The sequence below is a fragment of the Hyperolius riggenbachi genome, chromosome 1 (genome assembly GCF_040937935.1).
Source record: "Hyperolius riggenbachi isolate aHypRig1 chromosome 1, aHypRig1.pri, whole genome shotgun sequence".
Taxonomy (NCBI): domain Eukaryota; kingdom Metazoa; phylum Chordata; class Amphibia; order Anura; family Hyperoliidae; genus Hyperolius; species Hyperolius riggenbachi.
In genome coordinates this window covers 460,803,563-460,828,946 of record NC_090646.1, presented here as the reverse complement: position 1 = coordinate 460,828,946, position 25,384 = coordinate 460,803,563, and the positions used below count along the sequence as shown (strand labels likewise).

Below are 25,384 nucleotides of genomic sequence, written 5' to 3'. Positions count from 1 at the left end.
TTCTCATAACCTATTCTTCCTACCAAATTGGTATTAATTTTAAACATCATGAAAAAAGGAATATACAGTAGAGTCTCATTTATAGAGTAACGATGGGGATCGCCTGATGCCGGATAAGTGTGCTTTCTGGTTGCTAGAAACACAATGTCTAAAATAGTCCTAGCTAAAACAGTACTATACCCCACTCTACATACATGTCATGAAATCTGTATTAAATGTTAATATACAGGTACTGAAAGTATTTCAACATTGCTGGAGCTGTGGAACTCAGTAGTAGAGCCCACAAACAGCCTAAGGGCCAGTGCACACCAAAAAAAACCGCTAGCATATCCTCAAACGCTATCGTTTTTGAAGTGTTATTTCAGAGCGATTCTAGGCATGCGCCTAGTGATTTTCTACACATGCCTAGCGTTTTTTGGAGCGTTTTGGTGTAGCATATTTTATTTTTTGTTACAGTAAAGCTGTAACGGAACAGCTTCTGTAACAAAAACGCTTGGAAAACCGCTCTGATCTAGCGCTTTTCAGAGCAATTTTCCACTTTCCTATACTTAACATTGAGGCAGAATCGCCTCAGAAATCCGCAAAAATGCTGCAGGACCCCCCGAATTTGCGTTTGAGGAAAAATCGAATCGCTCTGGTGTGCACCATCCCATTGAAATACATTAGCCAAGCGGTTTTTGAACAGAACTGCTCTTGGTGTGCGCTAACCCTAAGAAGTTAGCCTTCACCACTGCAGCCTTCACCACTGCAGGTACTACTAGCGATTTGTGCTTGTTGAGCCTGGTGGTTAGTTGAGTTCCGAATAACTGGGACTCTACTGTAATTTCTTAATTCACAGATGTTGTCTTGTTGGTCAAGGATTTTGTATGGTACTGTTCTCTCACATTAACTAAATCTTGTCATAACTCTATCAGGATAGTGTCCATGTAGTATGCATGTAATCAATGTCATTGGAAGAAATCAGTTATGCCCTGAAGAGTTGTCCCTTTGTTATAGTTCTAATAAGGCTGTGATGCTTCTGTCTGTAGAGTTTGGTGTTGGGCAGGGTCAGGATTATGTGGGGTCAAGGTTAATGTCAGGCATGGAAAAAGAGGTTAATGTTATAGTTGTGGAAGAACAGGGTACCGTATTAGCCAAGGTTTGGAGATTAGACTAGTGTGTACAGTGGTTTATGGGTTAATATTATCGTGCTTCATGCCAAAAATTACATTTGTGGAGATGCCAGTGTGGAAAACCAATACACTTTATCTTATTGGACAATTATATATACTGATCTTTTCATGCTGCACAGATCATTTTGGTCATTGCTTTATTTTTCAGTGAAAAAAGCTGCTGAAAAATCAATTTGTGTTTGAACAGTTTCTTCATCCTTTATTCTTTATTTTTTTTTTATTAGAATTGCACAAAATATTTTCTACTAAAGCAGATGGGACTGCCATGACCTGTATTTTTCTGAAATCTCACAATACAAAAACTAGTTCAATTTGCTAGTCAGTCCGAATGACCAAAGAAGACATACAGAGTGGAATTGAACTTGTACGTCTGCACGAAAGATTTTTCACAAATGTAGTCAAATTGTTGAATAGCTAATTGGCTCCCGCAATTGGATTGTACTCTGTCTTCTCAGCATTGCTCAAACTACAAGTTTTTATACTACATTGCAGTTTTACTTTCCAGTTGTGACATAATAGCTCACATAAAATGCAAGCACTAAGCAGAACTACACTCAGAACAGCCCAGTATAGTAATTCCACTGTAGTAATAATGTTCAGAATCTTACCATTAGGCTGTACACACTAGCGATTATTCCAGTTCCCCACAAACACAAAGAGGTTGGGACATCTTCTAATTGTATGTGGTTTCAGGCAGCCAGACACCCACCAAAATAAAATAAATCAGGAACTGAATCTAAATGCTGCGGAAAATGACTAGTTGTGTTTGAAACAAAACCGTGCATGCCAAACGTATATCTAAACACATTCTAAATTCAGGCTAACACTACTCCATAAGATCTCATTAAAAATTCAAACTGTCTTCAGAGTGCTTAAGAAATGTAATACAGAGGCAAAAAAAAAAGTTCATGTCTACTAAGTCTTAAAATGACCCAGTTTGTCGATAATGTCCACTAATGTGCTCTGAATCCTGCCCATTTTAGTAGCAGTGTAGTAGTGAATGACTTGTAATTGCATGGATCAGGCGCTTGGTGCCTCTGGGAGTTAGATAGGGGCAAATTTTGGCAATGTTGCAGAGATGGAAGTGTGTGTGTGTGTGTGTGTGGGGGGGGGGGGGTCCAGGGTGAAGGAACATTGCTGAGTGGAGGGTGACACCCAGCCGGCTGATTTGAGGGACAGCTTGAATGGATGTGTTCTTAAAATCGATAGTGATGTAGGGAGAGGGCATGAAAAATGGAATGGGTAGATCAAGAGTTTAGTCTTATCCAGGTTGAGTTTCTAAAATCTGTCAGACATACTGGTGGGGATTTTAACTAGAGTGCAGGGGAAGAGATCAGGGGAGCGGATGTAGATTTGGATTTGTCAGAGTAGAGGTTGTAGTTGAGGCTAATTGAGGAGATTGCCAGGGATGGAGGTGTAGAGGGAGAATAGGGGGCCAAAGACACAGCCCTGGGAGACTCCAACAGTGACAAGAGTGAAGAGGGGAGGATACAGATAAGAGTAAATAACAGAGCTGCTAGAAGCTACAGGAAGGTTTGAAGACGGTGCTGGAGGCTCGGTAAATATTTTATGCTGCGGGGAGGAGGGGAAGGGGGAGTTGGAGTTGGGTTTGGGGTTGCCCTTTTTCGACTGGTTGTAAGCAAGCACAAGTATCCGGCATCAGGCAATCCCCACCAGTGCTGGATACTGGGGACTTTGCTGTACTTATCTAAGGGCCCATTCACACTTAAAAGCGCAAAAAGGTAGCACTTAGCTACCAATTTTACTGGGATTAGCGCGGTAAACACACGGTGCACTTCTGCAATTCAGAGCAATCACGATCAGCTCTTTATTAAGTACTGTACCGCGATGAATCTAGAATCGCAGCAAAATGCTGCAGGTAACACATTTTGTGATTGGCGCTAATCGCCCGCAATCACCGCCAGTCGTGGTAGTGAGATCACTGCCATAGGGTTGGAATCGCACTAGCACCTTTTTTCAGCGATTAGTGGGAATCGCCCGCTAATTGCCGTTTTGAGATCAGGCCCTAAGAAGGAGAAGCCTCTGAACCCTGCAGAGGCTTCCCATGTCCCCCTGGGCCCCCACTGTTGCTGCAATAGGACCCCATGAAAGAAATCTGACAACAGTTGAATGTAATACTGTGAATAGCCGCCGAATCTGCTCCCGCCGCATCCCCGCTCATCCCTGCGGGTGGCCGGATCGATTCCCGGTCGTCCCCGCGGGCGCTCCTTATCTTCCGCTCGATTCCCCGCTATTGTCCGTCTGCGGGGGTCGAGCGGGGAATCGATCCGGCGGGTCATCGGACCTGTCGGATATTATCAATCGAGTCATCAGTGGCTCGATTGATAAGGTGGTGTCGACCCGTCTATGCCCAGCATAAGGCTTGGAGCATAAAGGGATGGTCTTTGAGGTTGAAGGCAGAAGAGAAGTCCAGGAGGACGCAATAGTTTGATTTGGCTTTGGATGTTGGTATCTTAGTTAGTGCTGTCTCTGTGGAGTGGGTGGAGTAGAATCCAAATTGAAGGGAGTCAAATAAGAAGTTATACTCGAGAAAATGGAACAGTAGTTTGTAAACAAGGTGCTGAAGAAATTTGGAGGTGAAAGGAAGAGGTAAAGTGGCGGTAACAGGATGGCAGGGATAAATCAAGTGACAGATTTAACAGTAATGGTTGGACGATGACCTGCCTGAAGATAGAGGGGAAAATATCTGACAATCATCTGCAGATCCATCCTGGTGCTCCGGCCGGCACGAGTCCTCCCGGTCACCGCTGTCTCTTCTCCGCTGGGTTCCGCGTTCCGGTCCGGCTGGCTTCACTTCCTGTCCCGGCAGGAAGTTTAAACAGTAGAGCGCCCTCTACTGTTTAAACTTACCCGGACAGAAAGAAGTGAAGCCAGCCGGACCGGAACGCGGAACCCAGCGGAGAAGAAGACATCGGTGACAGCGGGGACTCGTGCCGGCCGGAGCAGGTAATGTATGGGGGGGGGGGGGGGAGGCAGCACCACCACAGATTGTGATCGGGTTCATGCTGAAATCGATTCACAATCTGTTTGCTGTAAAGGCAGCCATACGATCCCTCTCTGATCAGATTCGTTCAGAGAGGGATCTAGCTGTTGGTCGAATCTGATGGCAAATTGACCAGTGTATGGCCACCTTTAAGCCTCATCTACACAGGTAGATGAGGCGGCGATGTGGCTTATCAATCGAGCCGCTAATGCAGCTTGATTGATAAGATCCGACAGGACGGATCTTGCTTCCGCCGATTCCCTGCTCGTTCCCCGCGAGGGGACAATGGCAGGGAATCGAGCGGAAGATAAGCGGCGCGGGGACGAGCGGTTATCGAATCCGGCGCGGGCAAGCGGGGGCACGGAAGAGGCGATCCGGCGGATAATCGAGCCGCCGGATCGCCGCCTCATCTACGTGTGTAGATGAGGCTTTACGTTTTTTCTGTAAAGGTGGCCATACACTGGCCCGATTTGCGCCCGTTTCGACAGCAGATTCGATCACTGGGATCAAATCTGCTGCCAATCGTTCACGCTACACGCCGAATTTCGATCCATTCCGTCCGATTCCGTCGATCGCGCCGTGCGGAAAATAACCGTCGATCGCCCGCGGGTAAAGAGCGCATCGCTAGCGGCGTTCGAGTGACCGACGCAATAGAGCCGCATACATTACCTGCTCCGCCGGCGCGACTCCCGGGTCTCCTCTCTTCTCTGTCTCCGCTCTGGTCTGGTCTCCGGCATGCTTCCCTTCTTCCTGTCCCGGCAGGAAGTTTAAACATTAGAGGGCACTCTACTGTTTAAACTTCCCCCAGGCAGGAAGAAGGGAAGCATGCCGGAGACCAGAGTGGAGACGGAGAAGAAGAGCGGTGACCGGGGGCAGTCGCACCAGCGGAGCAGGTAATGTATGCGGGCGGGGGGAGCGGCGACAGCACCACCACAACAGATTGTGATCGGTTTCAGGCTGAAATTGGTTCACAATCTGTTTGCAGTAAAGGTAACCATACGATCCCTCTCTGATCAGATTCGATCAGATAGGGATCTGTCTGTTGGTCGAATCTGATGGCAAATCGACCAGTGTATGGCTACCTTATGATTTTCTGTAATTAGATTATTTTCTGTAAAGTACTGGTAGAGACTGGTCATTATCTCTGGTGCATTGTCTTCTGGTTATCTCCTGCTGAGTAGAACAATGCCTAATTGCTAGACAGATAGGTGGTTAGATATATAATTTCCAACGTGTTGGAAATTGTATATCTGGCAGGTAAATCTAACAGAAAATCCTACAGAAAATTGTATGGTGTGTACTAGGTTAAAGGCAGCCATACACTGGTTGAGTGCCACCAGATCGACCAGCAGATAGATCCCTCTCTGATCGAATCTGATCACAGAGCGATCTATTGGCTGCCCATACACTGCAAACAGATTTTGAATCAATTTCACTATGAAATCGATTCACAATCTGTGGAGCTGCCGCCTTCCCCAGCATTACATCGATTTCGGACGGAAATCGAACGGTCAGCGTTTGCGTATCGATTTCACAGCAAATTCGATCACAGTGATCAAATCTGCTGTCTATTGGCGGGAAATCGAGAAAGTATATGGGCACCTTAAAGAGAAACTCCGACCAAGAATTGAACTTTATCCCAATCAGTAGCTGATACCCCCTTTTACATGAGAAATCTATTCCTTTTCACAGACCATCAGGGGGCGCTGTATGACTGATATTGTGGTGAAACCCCTCCCACAAGAAACTCTGAGGACCAGGGCCGTCCTTAGGTTTCACAGCGCCCTGAGTGAAACCTGATTTTTGTGCCCCCCCTTCATCCTCGTCGCACGTGCACACGCACGCACACACAATGCACCTTTTCTCCTGAGTTCCCTCCTAGGACAGCAGTTCCCAACCTTTTTGACATTGTGACACATCACCCCAAATGCTCAGATCTCCGTGACACTTCACTGGTAAGATTGCATTATCCTCAATATACTTAAAATGAAGGCTAGAACCTTTCAGGAATATCAATAAAAACTATCAGTGGGACAGTTAGGACCACCCCTCCATTTGGACTGATAGCACAGTACCAACAATTTGCACCACGCATTATAGCCACAGTGCAACCCCCCCCCCCCCCCCCCAAAAGAAAATGTCCTCAGACTCAGTATAGGTAGGTAGCCAGGTATAGGTGCCCCCAGTGTTTGATCTCCTGTGTAGGTGCCCTCAATATAGGAAGCCAAGCATAGGTGCTCCCAGTATAGGAAGTCAGTTGAAGGTCTCCCCCTCATAGCTACCCAGGCAGAGGTTCCTCCAGTGTAGGTAGCCAGGTGTTGGTGCCCTCAGTAAAGGTAGCCAGCTATAGGAGCAACCAGTATAGTTAGTCAGGTGTAGGTGCCCTCAGTATAGGTAGCTAGGTGTAGGTGCCCCCTTGGAAGCTGGCACCCTGTGTTACCGCTCTGATCGCTCAGGTCAAAGGCCGGCTATGCTGAGGACCGTGGTACTCCTGGCAGTTTCCTGTCTGTGAACCTTGTTGCATTGTGGGAAATAGCTGTTTACAGCTGTTTCCAACTGTCAAAAAAGCATGCAGCAGCTACATCACCTGCCAACAGTAAAAATGTCACCATGTAATAAATGTCAGAATGCAAATCAGGGATTTAAAAGATTTTACAATGGGCAAACACTGACTAAATCATTTATACATAATTATTGTAAAAATGAAGCACTTTTTTATTACATTATTTTCACTGGAGTTCCTCTTTAAGGTTCCTTTTAATGCTGGGAATACACGGTACGTTTTGCCGCCATTTAGATGGCTCGATTGATCATTTCCAACGTGTCCGCTCACCTGCCCGATCGATTCTGCGCTTGATTCCGCATGGGGGCAATGGAAAAAGATAAGGAAAATGAGCAGAAGATAAAAGAATGGCCTGCGGAATCAAGGGGGGAATCGATTGGGCGGCAGAATCGAGCCGCAAAAACGCACCGTGTATTCCCAGCATAAGAGGATTAGAAAAATGTTTTTTTTTCACACTACAAAAGTGAATTTTCTCTTTGATGCACGCATTTTCATGCATACCTTGTGAAAAACCTCAGACAAGCACTAAATCTATGCAGAAGATCCATTCTATCAGAGTGCTCTGTGGTATGGATTCTGGCTGGCCACAAAGATGTTTGCATAAATCCTTTGAGAAATTAAAAAAACAGAATAAGCAGAAAACCATGCAGTAGCTTTGACTTCTCTTCACTGAATCCTGCGCTGCTTTGCTGCCTTAGTTAATGGTATACTGGTATTGCTGTGAACGTACTGCATGACTATAAATAGATGAGTGACACCCATGTAGCGAGGCATCGGCAGTGAATAAACAGTGGCTGACGTGAGTCTCCATATTCATAGCTCACTGCTAAATCCAAATATTTACAGATAGAGGAGGACAGCCTCTGATAACTACTTCCCTAGTAGGACAGAGATAAAGAGGAAGCAGGCCATTCCCAAAACAGAGGAGCTTATCTCATGAAATGACTCTTCAGTCTGGAGATCATGCATTGTTTGGAGAGGCCTGTGCCAGGAGGTAGAATACTGTATGTGGTAAATTCTGATAAAAACAAACTCTATGTGTATTGTATAAATTAGGTGCACAGGTAGCTACACATATTTAAGGGAACCTAAACTGAGAAGGATATGGATGTTTCCTTTTAAAATAATACCAGTTGCCTGACTCTCCTGCTGATTCTGTGTTTCTAATACTTTTAGCCAAAGCCCCCGAACAAGCATGCAGATCAGGTGCTCTGACTGAAGTCAGACTGGGTTAGCTGCAAGCTTGTTTCAGGTGTGCGATTCAGCTACCACTGCAGCCAAAGAGATCTGTTAAACTGCCAGGCAGCTGGTATTGTTTAAAGGGAAACCTCCATATCCCTCAGTTTAGGTTCCCTTTAGTATGATACCAGTACCATACATTTTTCTCTAGAAAAGTCAGGCGCTTTAGGCTTGGTTTACACAATCTATACATTTCCCATTTCCGGTCCTGTTTCTGTCCTGTCGGTTTTGCATCGGTTTTCTATCCGTTTTTCTGACAGGATTGGAACTATACATCTTTTATGTGTGAACACACCCATAGAAAACTAATACCATACTGAGAGGAGAGGAAAGGACTGGAGTGTAAATGTATACCTTTTATGTGTGAACCAAGCCATAGAAAACTCATACAAAACTAAAAATCAACAGCATGTGTACAGATTGATGTGCGAGTTCCCGCTTGTAGCCGGATGACGCGGGCCAGGGGGGCGGACAGTGTAGTGTCCGCTCTGATGGTCCGCTGTTCTCCAGCTGGAGCCTGGGGCAGATGCGTTACCCCCATAAGCTATATAGGGGGATGCATCAGTCAGCCTATCACGGGCTGCAATAAGTGCGGCCTGCTTACCGCAACGGCCCTCCTCACGGATCCATTGCAGAGTGACAAGTGTGAAAGGCCTCTATATATAAAATGGGAGCCATTCACTGCCAGTTTTGCAATGACTTGAGAACGGAGAAAAAATTGTCTGTTTTCAGCTCAAGTGGGAACAGAGCCTGAATCAAGCCATAGAATACCCATACAAACCTGATGCCAACTGTCTAAAACAGACAGAACACATTTTTATGTGTGAACCCAGCCTTATTAAAAACCCCTTTCAATACTGTTAATCACTGCATTTTAAGTATTACCTTTGGAAATAAACTTTTCAGATTGAAAATGCCTTTGTTTCTACTCTATTCCTTTGCTGAGCATCTATCCATACAGGGCTAAAAACCTCTAGAGTCCTTTATTTCCTGCTTCTTTCTGTGAACTCCCACCTCTTCATGTCTGTAACGCTGGGATTCTGGCAAATGTAGCACATCATCTGTTGTTCCTGTTTTGTATGTCGCATGGACCCTGATGCACAAAATCCCAGTAATATTGCTGTGCACAGACCACACATAGCAATATTACTCTTACTGCTAGCATCAAGTACCAAGAGTTATGCTATTAGCGCTACCCCCGGTACTCAAATAACGCAACCGCTGCTATGGTATTGAATGTTACTAACTGTAATGCTCGTAACGTAAAGGAATTATCAGGCAAAAAAAAATGAGTTTCACTTACCTGGGGCTTCTACCAGCACCATGCAGCCATCCTGTGCCCTCGCAGCCACTCACTGCTGCTCCAGTCCCCCGCCGCCAGCTAGTTTCTATTTTTGCCGACCTCGGGGTCGGCGGGCCGCATTGTGTACATTTTTACGCATTCCCGCTGATACAGGAACATTAACACATAAATTTTTACGTGTTAGTGGTGCAACGTGTAGCTGATACTCCCTTTTACATGAGAAATCTATTCCTTTTCACAAACAGATCATCGGGGGCTCTCTATGACTGATATTGTGGTGAGACCCCTCCCACAAGAAACTCTGAGGACCATGGTCCTGGCAGTTTCTGGTCTGTGAACCTTGCTGCATTGTGGGAAATGGCTGTTTACAGCTGTTTCCAACTGCCAAAAAAGCAAGCAGCAGCTACATCACCTGCCAACAGTAAAAAGTCACCATGTGATACATGTCAGAATGTAAATCAGGGAGAGGAAAGATTTTACAATGGGCAAACACTGACTAAATTTATTATATACATAATTATAAAAATGAAGCACTTTTTTTATTACATCATTTTCACTGGAGTTCATCTTTAACGTAGCGATGGGCACGCTACCTGAGAACCTCGGGTCGCGCTAATAGTGTAACTCATGGTACTTGCTGCCGGAAGTTAGGGTAATATTGTTGTGTGCTGCCTGTGGAAGGCAGAATAAGCGCTATTTTGTGCATCAGGCCCAAGGTCTCCCATGACTGATCTACCTAGTAGCTAAATCCAGTGCAGAGATAAAGTAAGTTGTACTGCAGTTCCAACTTTCCAAGCACATTCGGCCCATGGAAAAGTTATTTTCTCTATACAGTATTTGTCACTTATTATATCATCCTGATCACTTTTAGAGTTTAGATTTAGTCGAGCATTAATTTAGTTTAAGATGGCGTGAGAAAAAGGTTAAAGTGAACCTCCGGACTAAAAATCTACTCAGCAGAACTGAAAAGGCTTGGTGTTTCTTTAACAGTTTCACAGCATCAGAACTTTGTTTTTCTTACCAAAACATCATTTTTAGCTAAGCTCCACCCATCAAAGAAAAAAAGCCCAGGCTTTTTTCCCCTGATGCTGTGCAGAGCATGATGGGATTTCCTATGTTGTTGTTCACGTTGCCTAGCAACTGGGAGAGGTGCTCAGGACAGTTGGAACTGTGTCTCATGCTCCCTGTCACCTCCTTTCAACCAAAAAGATGGCTGCCATCATTAAATCAAACATTTGCCTGTTCTTTTAAAACATGATGGGTAAGAGATTATATTACCTATCTATTTTAATTATCATAACTAATGTAACTTAATGACAGTATGTTTGTTTAGGCTGGAGTTCCTCTTTAAGGAATTCTGTTAGGTTTTTCATATTGTCTTTACCCTGTTGTGAGAGGAAGTGGGGAAATCTGTGCAACAAGGGTACAGAGACTATAGAAAATTAAAGCTTTCAAGGTTTAAGCACTTTGTCATTGTGTAACACAACAAAGTTGTTTCCCTCATATGGGGAAGAGCTTAGCCCTGTACACACATACAGGACACATAATAGGCTAAACAATCATTTGGTGAACATGCACTCCTAAATCAGGTTTAGGAGTCATGTGGCCACCACCCTGCAGTCATGTGTCCTTTGCTGTTCTATGGGGCAGCATGTTTGTACTGTGTTTACACTAAGAACATGCAGAGTAGGAGGAGAAGCGAGAGGAGAGCGAGGGGAAGAGCGTCATCATTGGGGAAAAGCAGCTTGTTGTGCTGTGTGAGAAGTCTGACAGTGAGTGAGGAGGCAGGAGAGCAGCGGTGTTTCATTTGACTTGCACAGCAGAAGGGAGGAAGTGGCACTGCTGCCCTGACTGAGGAGAAATGAAGTGGCTTTAGGGTGAGCAGTTTGTTGGTCACAGACTCCCCGCCAGCCAGTGTGCTATTGTGTTGAGCTGCAGCATGTCATGTGAGAACATGAAATGAATATCAAGTGCTGTGCAATCATTCCAAATCAGGAGGTGGGGGTGCATCCTCACAAGTTTGTCTTAGGCAGGAAAAAGTCTATAACTGGCCCTAATCATCCAGCCTGGACAATCCTACACACTTGCGTACACACGTTCACCTTTGTCTGATTTCGCCTGTTGGGGATTGGGACAACATTGCGGGGCTGGCCTGTACAGATGCGTGTCAGCTCTCTAGCTGACAACGCGTTCTGTTGGTATGTCGGGGGGAGGGGGGGATGACTGAGTAGATCGCGTGTGATGTCACGTGGCAGGCAGGGGAGTGGTGTGCACAAAGGAGTTGGCAGTCATTCTGCCAAGTTGATCCGCCGTGGGGATCTCTTGCAAAGTGGCGGTCGGGGGCCTCTGTACACACACCTATCAGTTGAGACGGTCGTTATCGGCCACCTCAGCTGACTTAAGTCATGGGTGTGTACGAGGAAGCTACAGACATTAGGGTAAACCTGTTCACAATCTAAATTTTTATCTAAAGGTGGCCACTAATGATACAATTTGCTGAACGATCTTTTATGAACGATTCTTTGCATGAGCGATCAGAAATGATAGTTTAGGACTACTAACAGACAAAAAATCACCTAACCAGTACGATCAGATTAATGAAATCGATCCGGTTTTTCGATTTGATCCTTTCAATCTGATAGGATTGGTTAGGAGACTTTTGGCCATTAGTGATGCCAAACAATCATTTCTGATTGTTCATGCGAAGAATCATTTGTAACCGATTGTTCAGTAAATTGTATTGTTAGTGGCCACCTTAACACAATTGTGAATTACGGTAGTTGTTTCAGACTAAAAATGTAAGGTGTGCCTGAAAGTGCTGGAGGAATCTGTAGCGATCATCAATAGCAGGCATCGGTAAGGGCCTGCTAGAAGCATCTATTACATCTGCCAATGCTAGTCTAGGCCTGCTGAAAGCACCAGCGAGTCTAAACCACACTTTCTAGCTAGCAAAAGTGAAGAATAAAGCATATCTGTAGTATATGGCACGTTAGTCAATTGCCCTTAAAAAAAAAAGTCAAAATCAAAGTGTTTATTTCACAAAATGTTTGTTCTAAGTGCACTTTGAGAGTATCAGTTGTAGTGTAACTCTGTAGTGCGATATTCCACCACAATTTGAGGTCAGCATTACTTTTAACATACTTTTCTTCTTTACCTTGCACTATCATGGTGTTATTGCTGTATTTGCTGAGTGACCCACTTAGGACTACTCAAGGTCGATAAACACACTAGTTAAAAGTCGCTGCACACAAACAAGCAACGTCATGCCAACAAGTCTCTTAACATTGTCCATACATACTGATGTTCCAAACGACAATGTTGTTTAAATACTGTAGGTCAGGGGTCTCAAACTCGCGGCCCGCGGGCCATTTGCGGCCCTCGATACAATATTTTGTGGCTTGCACCGGCAAAAGCTTCCTTATAGTTCACTTCAGTGTTCCCAAGTAATCTGCCGCATCCCCGCCGCTAAACGAGGGCTGCAGAGCCCCCAAATTGCCCGGGGGGCAATCCGCCGGCATTTCCTGGGATGTCAATCGCGGTGCATCGTCGCCTCTGCCCGCCCCTCTCACTCTTTCTTCACAGAGAGGGGCGAGGAGAGGCGGCGATGCGCCGCTATTGACGTCAGGAGGGGCAGAGCTGAAGCTGAAAGCTCTGCCCCTTCCAGGATATGCCAGCGGATTGCCCCCCGGGCGATTTGGGGGCTCTGCAGGCCTCGTTTTGCGGCGGTGACACGGCGGATTACTTGTAATGGGAGCACTGAAGCGAACTATACGGTAAAATAGGCAAAATAGTTCGCTTCATTGTGAATTTGATTTTGAATTAAAAATCAGTGCAGGGGGGGGGGGGGGGGGGAGCCGCTGATTGACTTTTTTTTGTGAAATCCCTTATGGGGCCCAGCCTCATCCTGACTTTGCCTCCTGTGGCCCCCAGGTAAATTGAGTTTGAGACCCCTGCTCTAGGTGCAAGTGGATGCAACATTTCACACTACATAAGCATATGCTCTAGAACAATAAGGTCATTTGAAGCCTCTTTCAGATGAATGGCTAAACTGCATGCTTGTAGGGCATTTCAGCATCCCGCCCACAAGTGTCATTTGGGTGCAGTTTAAATGCAGCCGAATGGCAGCGTGGCGTTACCTGGTGGGAGACAACCACGACGTGCCTTGTCTGTGCATGGCTGTGGCCGATTTCAGATCTGATTCCATGGGAAAGCTGCCTGTCCAGTGTCTGTACCAAGCGCACATCTAATGCAGGAGAGCAGCTGACAAAGGCGGTGAATTCCCCTCCTGTCAGCTGCCTGTCGGAAAGCTGCCTAATAGTCATCTGAATAAATCCAGATGTAACAGTCACTTATCACTGACATTTAACAATATTTGGCTACATTTTCTGTTTGTTGCCTGATGCCATATCATCTGTCGTTGGTTGGATATTTCAAATGACAGCAGTGGCTGGATGGTGTAATGGTTACGGGCTCTGCCTCTGACACAGGAGACCTGGGTTTGAATCTCGGCTCTGCCTGTTCAGTAAGCCAGTAATTCAGTAAGGAGCGCTTTGGGCAAGACTCCCTAACACTGCTACTGCCTACTGAGTGCGCTCTAGTGGCTGCCTCGCAAGCGCTTTGAGTCCGACAGGAGAAAGGCGCTATACAAATACTGCAACTATAATTATTATTATTATTATTCTCTAGCTTGTGTAAGAGGCTTTAGTACAAGGTGTGCTATACATCTGTATTGCCCTTGATTATCAGTCTAACATGTTGTTTTTTTGTCTGTACAGTACCAAGAAATACTGTTGGCTCTATGCAAATCATTAACCATAGAAATGTAGTCTGTTTGGCTACTTAGCATACCTACAATTACAAGACCATCTTTGCAATGGAAGGACTGGATTGCCCTCTAGTGTTTAAAAATTAGAACTACATTAAGACATGGGTGATTTTTCAAGTACTGACTGAGTTCGTGACTTTTCTACTACTGTATACTATAACTTTTACTGGCAACAAGCCAGATATTGAAATCGAGGGGAATATATACCGGTGTGTGTGTGTATATATGTATATATATATATATATATATATATATATATATATATATATATATATATATATATATATATATATATATATATATATATATATATATTACGGTATGTTTGTTTTGAATTTGATGCCATGTGTTTCAATCAAGGACATGGTTTACCACTGTGTTGCCTCACCTTCTACTAGTCCAGTTGCTATAGTTTTGAAAGTCAAATGTCCTATTTTTGCCTGATGTAGGATTTCAGACATTTAGCAATCCAGGGTTATGTTCTCATACTAATTTAATGCACAAAATGTTTTCATTGGGTGACAGGTGTGGACTGCAGCAAAAGACTTTTCTGCTGTCTTAATGTGTGATGTAATATGCAACACATACTTTGGTATTGCCAAGCTGACATAAGCTCCCATGCCATGTGCACTGTTGCGCCCCCCCCCCCCCTTCCATCTTGGGTGCTTTAAGCTGTGTGCTTATATCATTCTGAAGCCCTTTTCCATAGCCACAAGGATGTTGTGTCCAAGGTTGAAAGCAACTTTACATTTTAATTTATCAGACCACATGACAATTTTCCAATTTACCGCAATCATCTTATCCAGCTCTGGCTAAAAGAAGGTGGTATTGTGTCTATATTTATTGTTTCTAGATTTGTCTTTGCCTGGTAGGGTTCCAGAAGGCATTTGAGGATGCAATAACAAACTGTGATTACAGGCAATAGTTCTTGGAAGTATTCCTGACCCCTAGCACTGATTTCCGCTACAAAATCATGTCAGTTTTAATACGGTGCCACTTAGGGCCTGATGATCAAAACCATTTAATATTGGCTTTCAATCTAGTATCTATCATGCAGAGATTTATTTTTCAAGATTCACTCAATCTTCAATAAAATATACTTTAGAAGTTGTCAATCGTTCTTTGAAATTTTATTTTGAGGATTGATATTCTTAAATTGTTGCACTATTTTCCTTTAGAGTGGTATACCCCTCCCAATCTTTACCTCTCTGCCTCAATTAATTATGATGTGTTCCACTTGGCAGTGTTTTTTGACAGTCTTATGTTTGTTTTGACATGTTGCATTTATGAATTCCAAAATGTTGCATGAAACTATACTGTATATGCCCTGTAAGGCACGGTTCACATATATATCTATACATTTCCGGTCCTGTCCGTTTTTGTTTTAGTTTTTATAAGTTGTACCTGACTGAACCGTATCTATACAGCTTTTATGTGTGGACATGCCTATCGAAACTCATACAAAAGTGACCAGAATGGAAATGTACCCCTACACCTTTTGTGTGTGAACAACACGGCCATAAAAACTGATACAAAACTGAAAGCTCTGGACAAGACTGGAAATGTATAGATTGATGTGTGAACACAGCCATAGAAACACATAGAAACACACATGCAAAATTGATGCCATCTGTCAAAAACTGACAGGACTGGATTGTGTGACCAAAGCCTTAATTTCAATTCCAACACTTGATATGTTTTTTTTTTCCAATTAAATATAGTGTTTAAATGTTTTATAGATCATCTCGTTTGGTTTTCAGTTATATTTTACCCAGCATTTATGGGAACTGGGCCAGAAGTTTCTATAAAAGCCTGGAATGTAACAGGTTTTCTGTTTTATGGCAAATTATGATCCATTTATGGGTTTCCTTAAACATTCTTTTTCTCCTCTTTAGCTGTGTTACTGAATCACCATCATACGACAACAGCAGCCGCAAGCAGCATTCTCACAGTCGCCTGTCGTCACTGTCCCACACTGAAACAGACCAGCATGACTCCATCACTGAAGCCCGTGACGGCAGTCTGGATCGCTGTAGCATGGATCTGGATTCTACAGATGGCACGGAAAGCACACCCTCTGAAGCCAAAGCAGCGGACTTCTCTTTTATTGATGTAAGCTGAAATACTTATTATATTTTGTTGCCCATGCTAGGGTCTCATTAGAATATAAAGAGAATAATAATTTAAAACTCCACATACCAATACATTTTCTCAAAACCATACTTTATTGTTCTTCCATCTAACTTATGGATAAACAAAGAAGGCGGAGTTTGAAAGCCGGGGCCAGCATGTACTTCTCGTGCCCTACACCCCACCAGAGTACTTTTCTGAAATGCCACTGTAAAGCCCAAATTCAGAGAGTTTTTCTTTGAGAGCGTTCACAATGGGCTCTATTCACAAAACTTCTCATACATGACTTATTTATCACCTATTTGATAAAAATAACCTTTCAGCACATTTACAACAAAATAATCACTCAACGTAAGTTGTTCCTGATGAACTTCATTTCAATATTACTTTTCTTACCTTAATTATATTATATTTTTGCTCTTTAGGAGCTTAAAAAGTAACATAGATAAGGTGAAAACAGGCAAAAAAAACTTCAAATCATGGTTTGTTTTTGTTTTTTTGACTGTTGTTCATACTTAGTGCTTCTCGGTCAGGACTCAAAACAATGATGTCAGTAGCCTAGGTTGTCAGTCGGTATCTTTGAAGAACAGATACCCTCATCCTCCCTAACTGACATTACTGCATGGGGGGCTGGGCTGTGACTGACAGAGCTGCACAGAGGTGGAGGCATAGGGAGGAAGAATAACCTAGGCTGGGGCTCAGAAGAGCTGATCAAGTAGTCCGGATCTCTCACTGACCTGTTGAAGGCCACCATACATATGCTATATTCTCCACAGAGGCGGCCTGGAACTGCTGCCATGGCCAAGGTCCATAGTGTGTGTACAAAGTTTAAAGAGACTCCGTAACAAAAATTGCATCCTGTTTTTTATCATCCTACAAGTTCCAAAAGCTATTCTAATGTGTTCTGGCTTACTGCAGCACGTTCTACTATCACCATCTCTGTAATAAATCAACTTATCTCTCTCTTGTCAGACTTGTCAGCCTGTGTCTGGAAGGCTGCCAAGTTCTTCAGTGTTGTGGTTCTGTGATGCATCTCCCCCCTCCAGGCCTCTCTCTGCACATTGCCTGTGTGATATTTAGATTATGGCAGCTTCTCTCTGCTCTATTATCTTTTACAATTTGGATAAATCCTCCTCTGAGCTGGCTGGGCTTTCACATACTGAGGAATTACATACAGGAAGAGCTGTCTGCACTCTGCAGGAAGAAAAAGCCTGACACTTCAGTGGAAGATAGCTGCAGGGGGAAAGAAACACACAAATGATCTCTTGAGATTAAAAAGGAAGGGTGTATACAGCCTGCTTGTGTATGGATGTATTTTCTATGTGTGGACATACTGTACATCAACCTACTTCCTGTTTTGGTGGCCATTTTGTTTGTTTATAAACAAACTTTTTAAAACTGTTTTTAACCACTTTTAATGCGGCGAGGAGTGGCGAAATTGTGACAGAGAGTAATAGGAGATGTCCCCTAACACACTGGTATGTTTACTTTTGTGCGATTTTAACAATACAGATTCTCTTTAAGGACTGAGCACAGAAGATTGTAGGGAAGAGACAGAAATCTCTCTGTGTACCTTTCTCTGAGAAAGGTCTGCCACTCTGTTGGAACTCATTGGAGTACTTACAATAAGCATTTATCTCATAGCAGTTTTCACATTGGGTGCTTTACCGCAATTGCGTTTGCATCCGTGATCGTGATTCGGCAGCCCAAATCTCGCAATTTGCGCTTGTGATTCCCGTTCAATAGAACGAGAATCACAGAGCAATCACCCTCGAAACACTGCACACACCGCGTTTGAGATTAATCAAAATCCCAACCGCTGCAATGTGAATGTATCCATAGGGTATACATTAGTAGCAGCACTTTGCTGATCGCCGGCAATCAGCAAAGAGCTGAAGAATCGCCCCAGTGTGAACCAGACCTTACACGTACGAAGGTTCTTTCTGTATGTTTTTGAATTGTATTATACAAACACATCCTTGCATTGCTGTAGGAACATCTCTCAGGTGGCTAATTGCACAAAAAATGAAGACTAAAAGGCAATAACACATAACATAAGACCAGTTGTGTCACCGGTGGTGGTCTGATGGTGCCTGCTTGAGTTCTCTTGGTTCACTACAAACATCACTGGGGGACTTCTATGTACCATGATGTGAAGGGTACTTGCTATATTGTACACAGAAAGTGAAAAGGTTTACTAATCTTTAAAGGACACCTGAACTGAGAGGGATAGGGAGCCAGCCATATTTATTTCCTTTTAAACAATAACAGTTGCCTGGTAGTTCTGCTGATCTTTCTGCCATCGCTAGAGTATGAAACACACCTAAAACAAGCATATGGCTTATCCAGTCAGACTTCAGTCAGAAATGTATCCATGCTTGATCAGGGTCTATGGATAAACATATTAGAGGCAAAGAAAATCAGCATTGTTTAAAAGGGAAAAAAAAGTCAGCCTCCATATCCCTCTCACATTAAGTTGCCTTTAAGGTATACCTAAACTGTGGATGTCTTTCTAATTTTTAATAAATTGTATTTGTATGTGTTTTCCTCTAAAGCATTATTAGATCATGTTACTTTGCCTTTGTAAAATTCCATTCTTCATATTTATTTCATTTTCTATTTGTCAATTTGCTGCCAGTTGACATGTATGAATATCTGGCGTTATTTACCAAGTGTAAACATCTTTATCTGACAGAAGCATTAAAGAAAATCATTTTTTAGGGTCAGTTAACAAAAAATGTAAACGCAGGTAAGGTCATTTTCAGAGTTTGCAAAAAACAAGATGGCAGCTCCCATGACACAGCTAACTCATTATGCAGCTCCGGCCAGCAAAGCTAGTTGACAATATGCAATAGTAACCCAGTGTTCTTTCATCATGGCATTAAATTAGACTAAGTAATGTAAAGTGTAGTTCAGGTTTTCTCAAATGAATACATTTTTTACATCACTAGGACAGATGCTAGGCCACTATTTGTGCCGCGTACGAGAGGAATCGACGCAGGAGACTTGGGCGCAGGATACAACCTGTATAGCTTATCCTGCTCCTGCACAAATTCACATCGGTTTTAAATACTATTCCCCCTCCAGGCCGCCATGGATGGTGGGGAATGAAATTATTCGGCTTGCAACAATTGCTGGAGGCCAAATTATAGTGTTTTATAAGTAACTTCAGCTCCGTCTTCTGACGGCGCTGAAGTAACTCACTGCTGCGCCCAAGTCTCCTGCTCTGGAATGTAAGTGTTCGATCTGTGCCAGTTTCAGTTATTCTCTCTCTGGCCTGGTGCACACCAGAGCGGTTCGGCAGCATTTTCAGATCCGATTGCGGATGTGAAAACGCTAGGGTAATGTATTTCAATGGGGTGGTGCACACCAGAGCGGGAGGCGTTTTCTGCCTCATTGCAAACTGCTCTGAAAAATACTACATCAGAGCGGTTTGTCAGGCGTTTTTGTTACAGAAGCTGTTCAGTAACACCTTTACTGTAACAATATCTGTAATCTGCTGTACTAAAAACCACAGCACAAAACCGCAAAACGCAAGCAAAATGCTTCAAAACAAGAAGGAAAAACGCTATCGTTTTGCGGATCTGCTTGTGGTTTTTGGTGTGCACCAGGCATCTGTCTTTATTTTTTTATTGTGCTATTTATTCCTGTCTTGTCTTATGTGGTCTTGCTTTTATCACATTGCATAAGCGTGGCTTCTGTTAATTATTCCACAGCAAACCTCAGTCTCAGTCTTGGACTCAACGGCCTTGAAGAACAGAGTACAGTTAAATCGAAAAAGCCAGCGGCGAGCACCGAGCCAGTCACAGCGTAGGAGTCGAGTGTTGCAGCCTAGTAGCCAGCTAGCCGTCATCGAGGACACAGACAACCCCTGGATGTATACTGATACTACAGGTATAGATCATGTGTTTTCCATCACAATACTCTCATCCTTCTACCACTACTGAGGTAAAACCGTTCATGTTTCCCCAACATGACACAGGTAGCTATACTGTGCTGCACGTTGTATAGTAAGCACACTTTTTGTGCAGATTTAAATTTTTCCTCTCCGACTTGGATTTGCTTCTGCATGCTTTTTCTTCCATTCTTCCTTATTGGTCATTTTAATGTAATGGATGGCTTCAGTAACCAATGGGGAAGCTCCAATCCACTTTACTTTCATCGTACCTTTTAATTGTAGCCTACTGTTTACCTTTATAGTTACTGCTCATTTTGACATGCCCTTTACACTGAAGATGATCTTTTAGGGTATATTTTTGGCTTACACTTGTTTTCTGAAGTCCATGTTTGTCACAGTTTTTCCTTATATGGAAGTGTTAGAGTGACACAGTATACATTTTTTGTTTGAATTCCAGAAGAAAAAAACGAGCAGAAAGAGGAGGTTGAAATTGAAGAGGAAAAGCCCAAGAGGTCTTCAGTTCATTCGCCACGGATGCCAGTGTTCCCTGGAATGGACCATTCATCACTCATGGTACTTTATAAGCCTCCCATATAGGATCTTTGAATCCTTTGTTAGAAAATGCACCAATAAATATGTTCAAAATTTGAAATCCATATCCATGGCAGGCATGCATTTCTGATCTTGGTAAAGAAAATTCAGCTTCAAATATGACAACAGTATACTGCTTCCCTAACAGGACTCCTCAGAATAATCATCTCTCCATCCAAGACATCACGTTTTTCAGTCTAAATGTTACCACTGCATGCAGTGACACATAACGCCCACAGACTTCAATGCTACCCGTTTTAAAACGTATCAATCAATGTGACAGTCACGCAAAGATAACATTGCTTATAGGGAACCTTAACTCAATGAGAAAAAAAAAAGTTCCCTTGCCTGGGGCTTTTACCCGCCCCCTGCAGCCGCCTTGTGCCTGCACGGGGACAAACTGACCCCCCCTCGCAGTAAATCAGTCTTGTTTTAGGCTACTGGCCAGCTGATGACCACTGTCTTGCGCTTGCGTAGTACCATAGAATCTTGTACTGTGCATGTGCAGAATGCTTATGGTGACTGGAACGTGATCGAGTATGCGCACAGCCAGGGCTACGCAGGCACATTGGCCATCGACTGGCCAGTCGCCTAAAACTGAACTGACTGGCTGCGGGGGACTGGAGGGTCGTTTTGTCCTGGCACAGGGTGGCCACAGGGAGCTAGTAGAAGCCCCAGGTAAGGGAAACTTTTTTTTTTTTGCTGGTAAGATTCCATTTAAAAATAAACAGATACCTCCAAAACTCCTTGTGATGATAAACACAAAATAATAATGATGCAGAGGTAAATCTAATGTAAAGCTAGAAAAAAGTAAAAAGAGCAAACTAACTAAAACCCCATGTACAGTAAATAGGATAAAGTTTTCTAGCTTAATCTAAAAATATGTGGGCATAGTGTTACCAAGAAGTAACTTAACTGTATATATTCAAATTACAACAACCAGAATTTAGAACGTGTTTTAAACCGTTTCTCTCTGACAAGGATGGGAGTGAAATTATTTAAAGTAAACCCGAGATCTCAGGATAAAAAGATTTTATACTCACCCGGGGCTTCCTCCACCCCCATGAGCACTGATGCGTCCCTCTCCAGCCTCCCGAGCTCGGCTCTTCTGTGCATGCGCGGAGGGGCTGTGCATGCGCAGAAGAGCAGTCTGGTGCGACTGCGCCAGATTAACTGGACTAATTGCTTCCGGAGGCACTGGACTAATTGCTTCCGGAGGATGGTGAGGGACACATGGGTGCTCATGGGGCTGGAGGAAACCCCGGGTGAGTATAAAATATTTTTATCCTGAGATTACAGGTACACTTTTAAGCCAATTAAAATTATAAACCTGTCGATCCTCCATAATCAGAAACATAAAACTTCTTATCACGAAATCACGAGTTTAACATGGTGACGGGAGGGCATGGGGGTACTTACTGAAAGTTAAAAATTGTCCATGTTACTAAAAGTTGACTTGGAAAAATAAGAACAATTTTGCTGCCGTATTAGAAAGACAAGGTTTTAATGTACGGACTATTATTTTACTGTGATCTCTCGAATAGTCCAGTCCAACTTAGTTTACCATTCATTGAAATGGCATTTTAAGAAAGTCCCACAATATACAGTAAAAACCAGCTGATTTTGTATGTTTGGTTCCTTGAGCTCATATTTTTAATAGTATCTAAACTGAACCATCAGTAATAAACGCTGTTCTTTTCACTAGGCTCAACTTCGGAAAAAGCAAGATGCTGAGAGCAGTAGCGAATCTTTAGCTCAACCCACAAAGTCGCCAAAATCTCCTTTACCACATGGAACAATAGGCATCAAACTACTACCAACCTCTGCAGATAAGCAAGACAAGTAAGTCCACACATTATATCCTTTGGCTGGTGCATTGTTATGCTATGTTACACTAATAAATACTATGTGCTGACTTTGTAATATGCTGTTAGTTACGTCAAAGAAAATAACGATTAGGCTGGGGGTCAGATTGCGATTGCAAATGGCCAACACACCACTGTGATTTTGCTACTTAAAGTGGAGTGAGTTATAGGAAAGGGATTTTGGGTCCTGCTTTCCCCTATTACTGTATTTTTCGGACTATACGACAACCAAGACTGACCATAAGACGCACAAAGGTTTAGAGGACAAAAACCAGGGGAAAAATATATACTAAACCTTCACTAACTTTCATTAGCCCAACTCTTTTGGAATTGCTGGTGCTCTAGTGGGCCATAGGGAGGTCCCCGCCTCCCAACCCTTCTCTCTGTATTGGTAGCCAGGTTGCCTCCTCCCCTCCATTGTATAAGTAGCCAGCAAGCTCTAACCTCCCCCCCCCCTCCCATAGCTAGCCAGGAAGCCCCCCCTCCCCTCACAGTATAGGTAGAGCCTCCCCAGCCCCCACCCCTCTGTATAGGTAGCCGGCGAGCCCTCCTCCCCTCCGGCAGTATAGGTAGCCAGTGAGCCCCCCTCCCATAGTATAATGAGCAAGAGAGGTCCCCCTCCCTCTTCCACTACTCTGTGGTAGTAATTTACCTTTTCCTAATTCTCACAGTGAATATTTTCTTTCTCCTTCGGGCTGTTCATTTGCATTGGTAACGGCGCCCCCTTGTGCTACATAAGAGCATGTTACCACATGGGACGCTGTTACCAATGCAACAGAACAGATGGGAGGAGAAAGAAGATAGATCTGCAGCGTGTGGAAGTTGGAGAGGTGAGTTACTGCTCCCCCACCGCTGCACCCTAAAAACAGGGTTGTGTGGGAGGACCCATGAGTACATAACCTGATATAGCTGCACAGCAGCTATAAAAAAAGAAATCTACTAGCATCTTCAATAACTCCACCCAGGAGGCAAAAGTTTCAAGTCACATGTCATAGTAGCTGACTCTTTCAAGTGATTTGCTGTTGCCAAGACCCTCCTGCCCCCTGCATCTGTCCCACTAAAAGCGGACCTGAACTCAGAACTTCCTCTCTGCTCTAAAAGATAAGCAACAGCATAACGACCTTTAATAACTTCCCGACCGCCTAACGCACAGGGGCGGCCGGGAAGTGGAGCCCTGAAGGACCGGCTCACCCACAGAGGCGGCGGTCCTTCTAAGGGCATGGGCGGAGCGATCGCGTCATCCGTGACGCGATCCTCCGCCGGCTACTGTCACCGCTCGCCCGCCGCAACATCCCGCCGGCTATACGGAAGCGCCGGCGGGATGTTAACCCCGCGATCGCCGCATACAAAGTGTATAATACACTTTGTAATGTTTACAAAGTGTATTATACAGGCTGCCTCCTGCCCTGGTGGTCCCAGTGTCCGAGGGACCATCAGGGCAGGCTGCAGCCACCCTAGTCTGCACCCAAGCACACTGATTTCTCCCCCCCCTGCCCCAGATCGCCCACAGCACCCATCAGACCCCCCCCTGCCCACCCCCCAGACCCCTGTTTGCACCCAATCACCCCCCTAATCACCCATCAATCACTCCCTGTCACTATCTGTCAACGCTATTTTTTTTTAATCCCCCCCCCTGCTCCCTACCCCCTCCTGATCACCCCCCACCCCTCAGATTCGCCCCAGACCCCCCCCCAGACCCCCCCCCCCTGTTTACTGTATGCATCTATCCCCCTGATCACCTGTCAATCACCTGTCAATCACCTGTCAATCACCCGTCAATCACCCGTCAATCACCCCCTGTCACTGCCACCCATCAATCAGCCCCTAACCTGCCCCTTGCGGGCAATCTGATCACCCCCCCCCCCCCCCCCAAAACCAATAGATCGCCCGCAGATCCGACATCAGATCACCTCCCAAATCCATTGTTTACATCTATTCTCTCCTCTAAACACCCACTAATTACCCATCAATCACCCCCTATCACCACATGTCACTTTTACCTATCAGATCAGACCCTAATCTGCCCCTTGCGGGCATCCAATCACCCGCCCACACTCTCAGATTGCCCTCTGACCCCCCCTTATCAATTCACCAGTGCATTAATTGCATCTGTTCTTCCCTGTAATAACCCACTGATCACCTGTCAATCACCTGCCAATCACCTATCACCCATCAATCACCCCCTGTCACCCCCTGTCACTGCCACCCATCAATCAGCCCCTAACCTGCCCCTTGCGGGCAATCTGATCACCCACCCACACCATTAGATCGCCCGCAAACCCGCCGTCAGATTACCTCCCAAATGTATCGTTTACATCTGTTATCTTCTCTAAACACCCACTAATTACCCATCAATCACCCATCAATCACCCCCTATCACCACCTGTCACTGTTACCTATCAGATCAGACCCTAATCTGCCCCTTGCGGGCACCCAATCACCCGCCTACACGCTCAGATTGCCCTCAGACCCCCCCTTATCAATTCGCCAGTGCAATATTTACATCTGTCCTTCCCTGTAATAACCCACTGATCACCTGTCAATCACCTGCCAATCACCTATCACCCATCAATCACCCCCTGTCACTGCCACCCATCAATCACCCCCTGTCACTGCCACCCATCAATCACCCCCTGTCACTGCCACCCATCAATCAGCCCCTAACCTGCCCCTTGCGGGCAAACTGATCACCCACCCACACCAATAGATCGCCCGCAGATCCGACATCAGATCACCACCCAAGCGCAGTGTTTCCATCTATTCTCTCCTCTAAACACCCACTAATTACCCATCA

At 44.4% G+C, this 25,384-nt stretch overlaps 2 protein-coding genes across 3 annotated transcripts in view; both read left to right on the top strand.

The window, feature by feature from the left end:
- SGSM1 (small G protein signaling modulator 1) overlaps positions 1 to 25,384 on the top strand; it is a 556,432-nt gene that overhangs the window by 472,167 nt on the left and 58,881 nt on the right. The gene's annotated exons all lie outside the window — the stretch shown is intronic.
- Positions 1 to 25,384, top strand: part of KIAA1671 (KIAA1671 ortholog) — a 217,252-nt gene that overhangs the window by 186,195 nt on the left and 5,673 nt on the right. The window contains exons 7-10 of the mRNA XM_068239061.1: positions 16,002 to 16,218; positions 19,953 to 20,130; positions 20,592 to 20,707; positions 22,431 to 22,567. Of these exons, the coding sequence (XP_068095162.1) occupies positions 16,002 to 16,218; positions 19,953 to 20,130; positions 20,592 to 20,707; positions 22,431 to 22,567 (648 nt within the window). The remainder of the gene's footprint in view (positions 1 to 16,001; positions 16,219 to 19,952; positions 20,131 to 20,591; positions 20,708 to 22,430; positions 22,568 to 25,384) is intronic.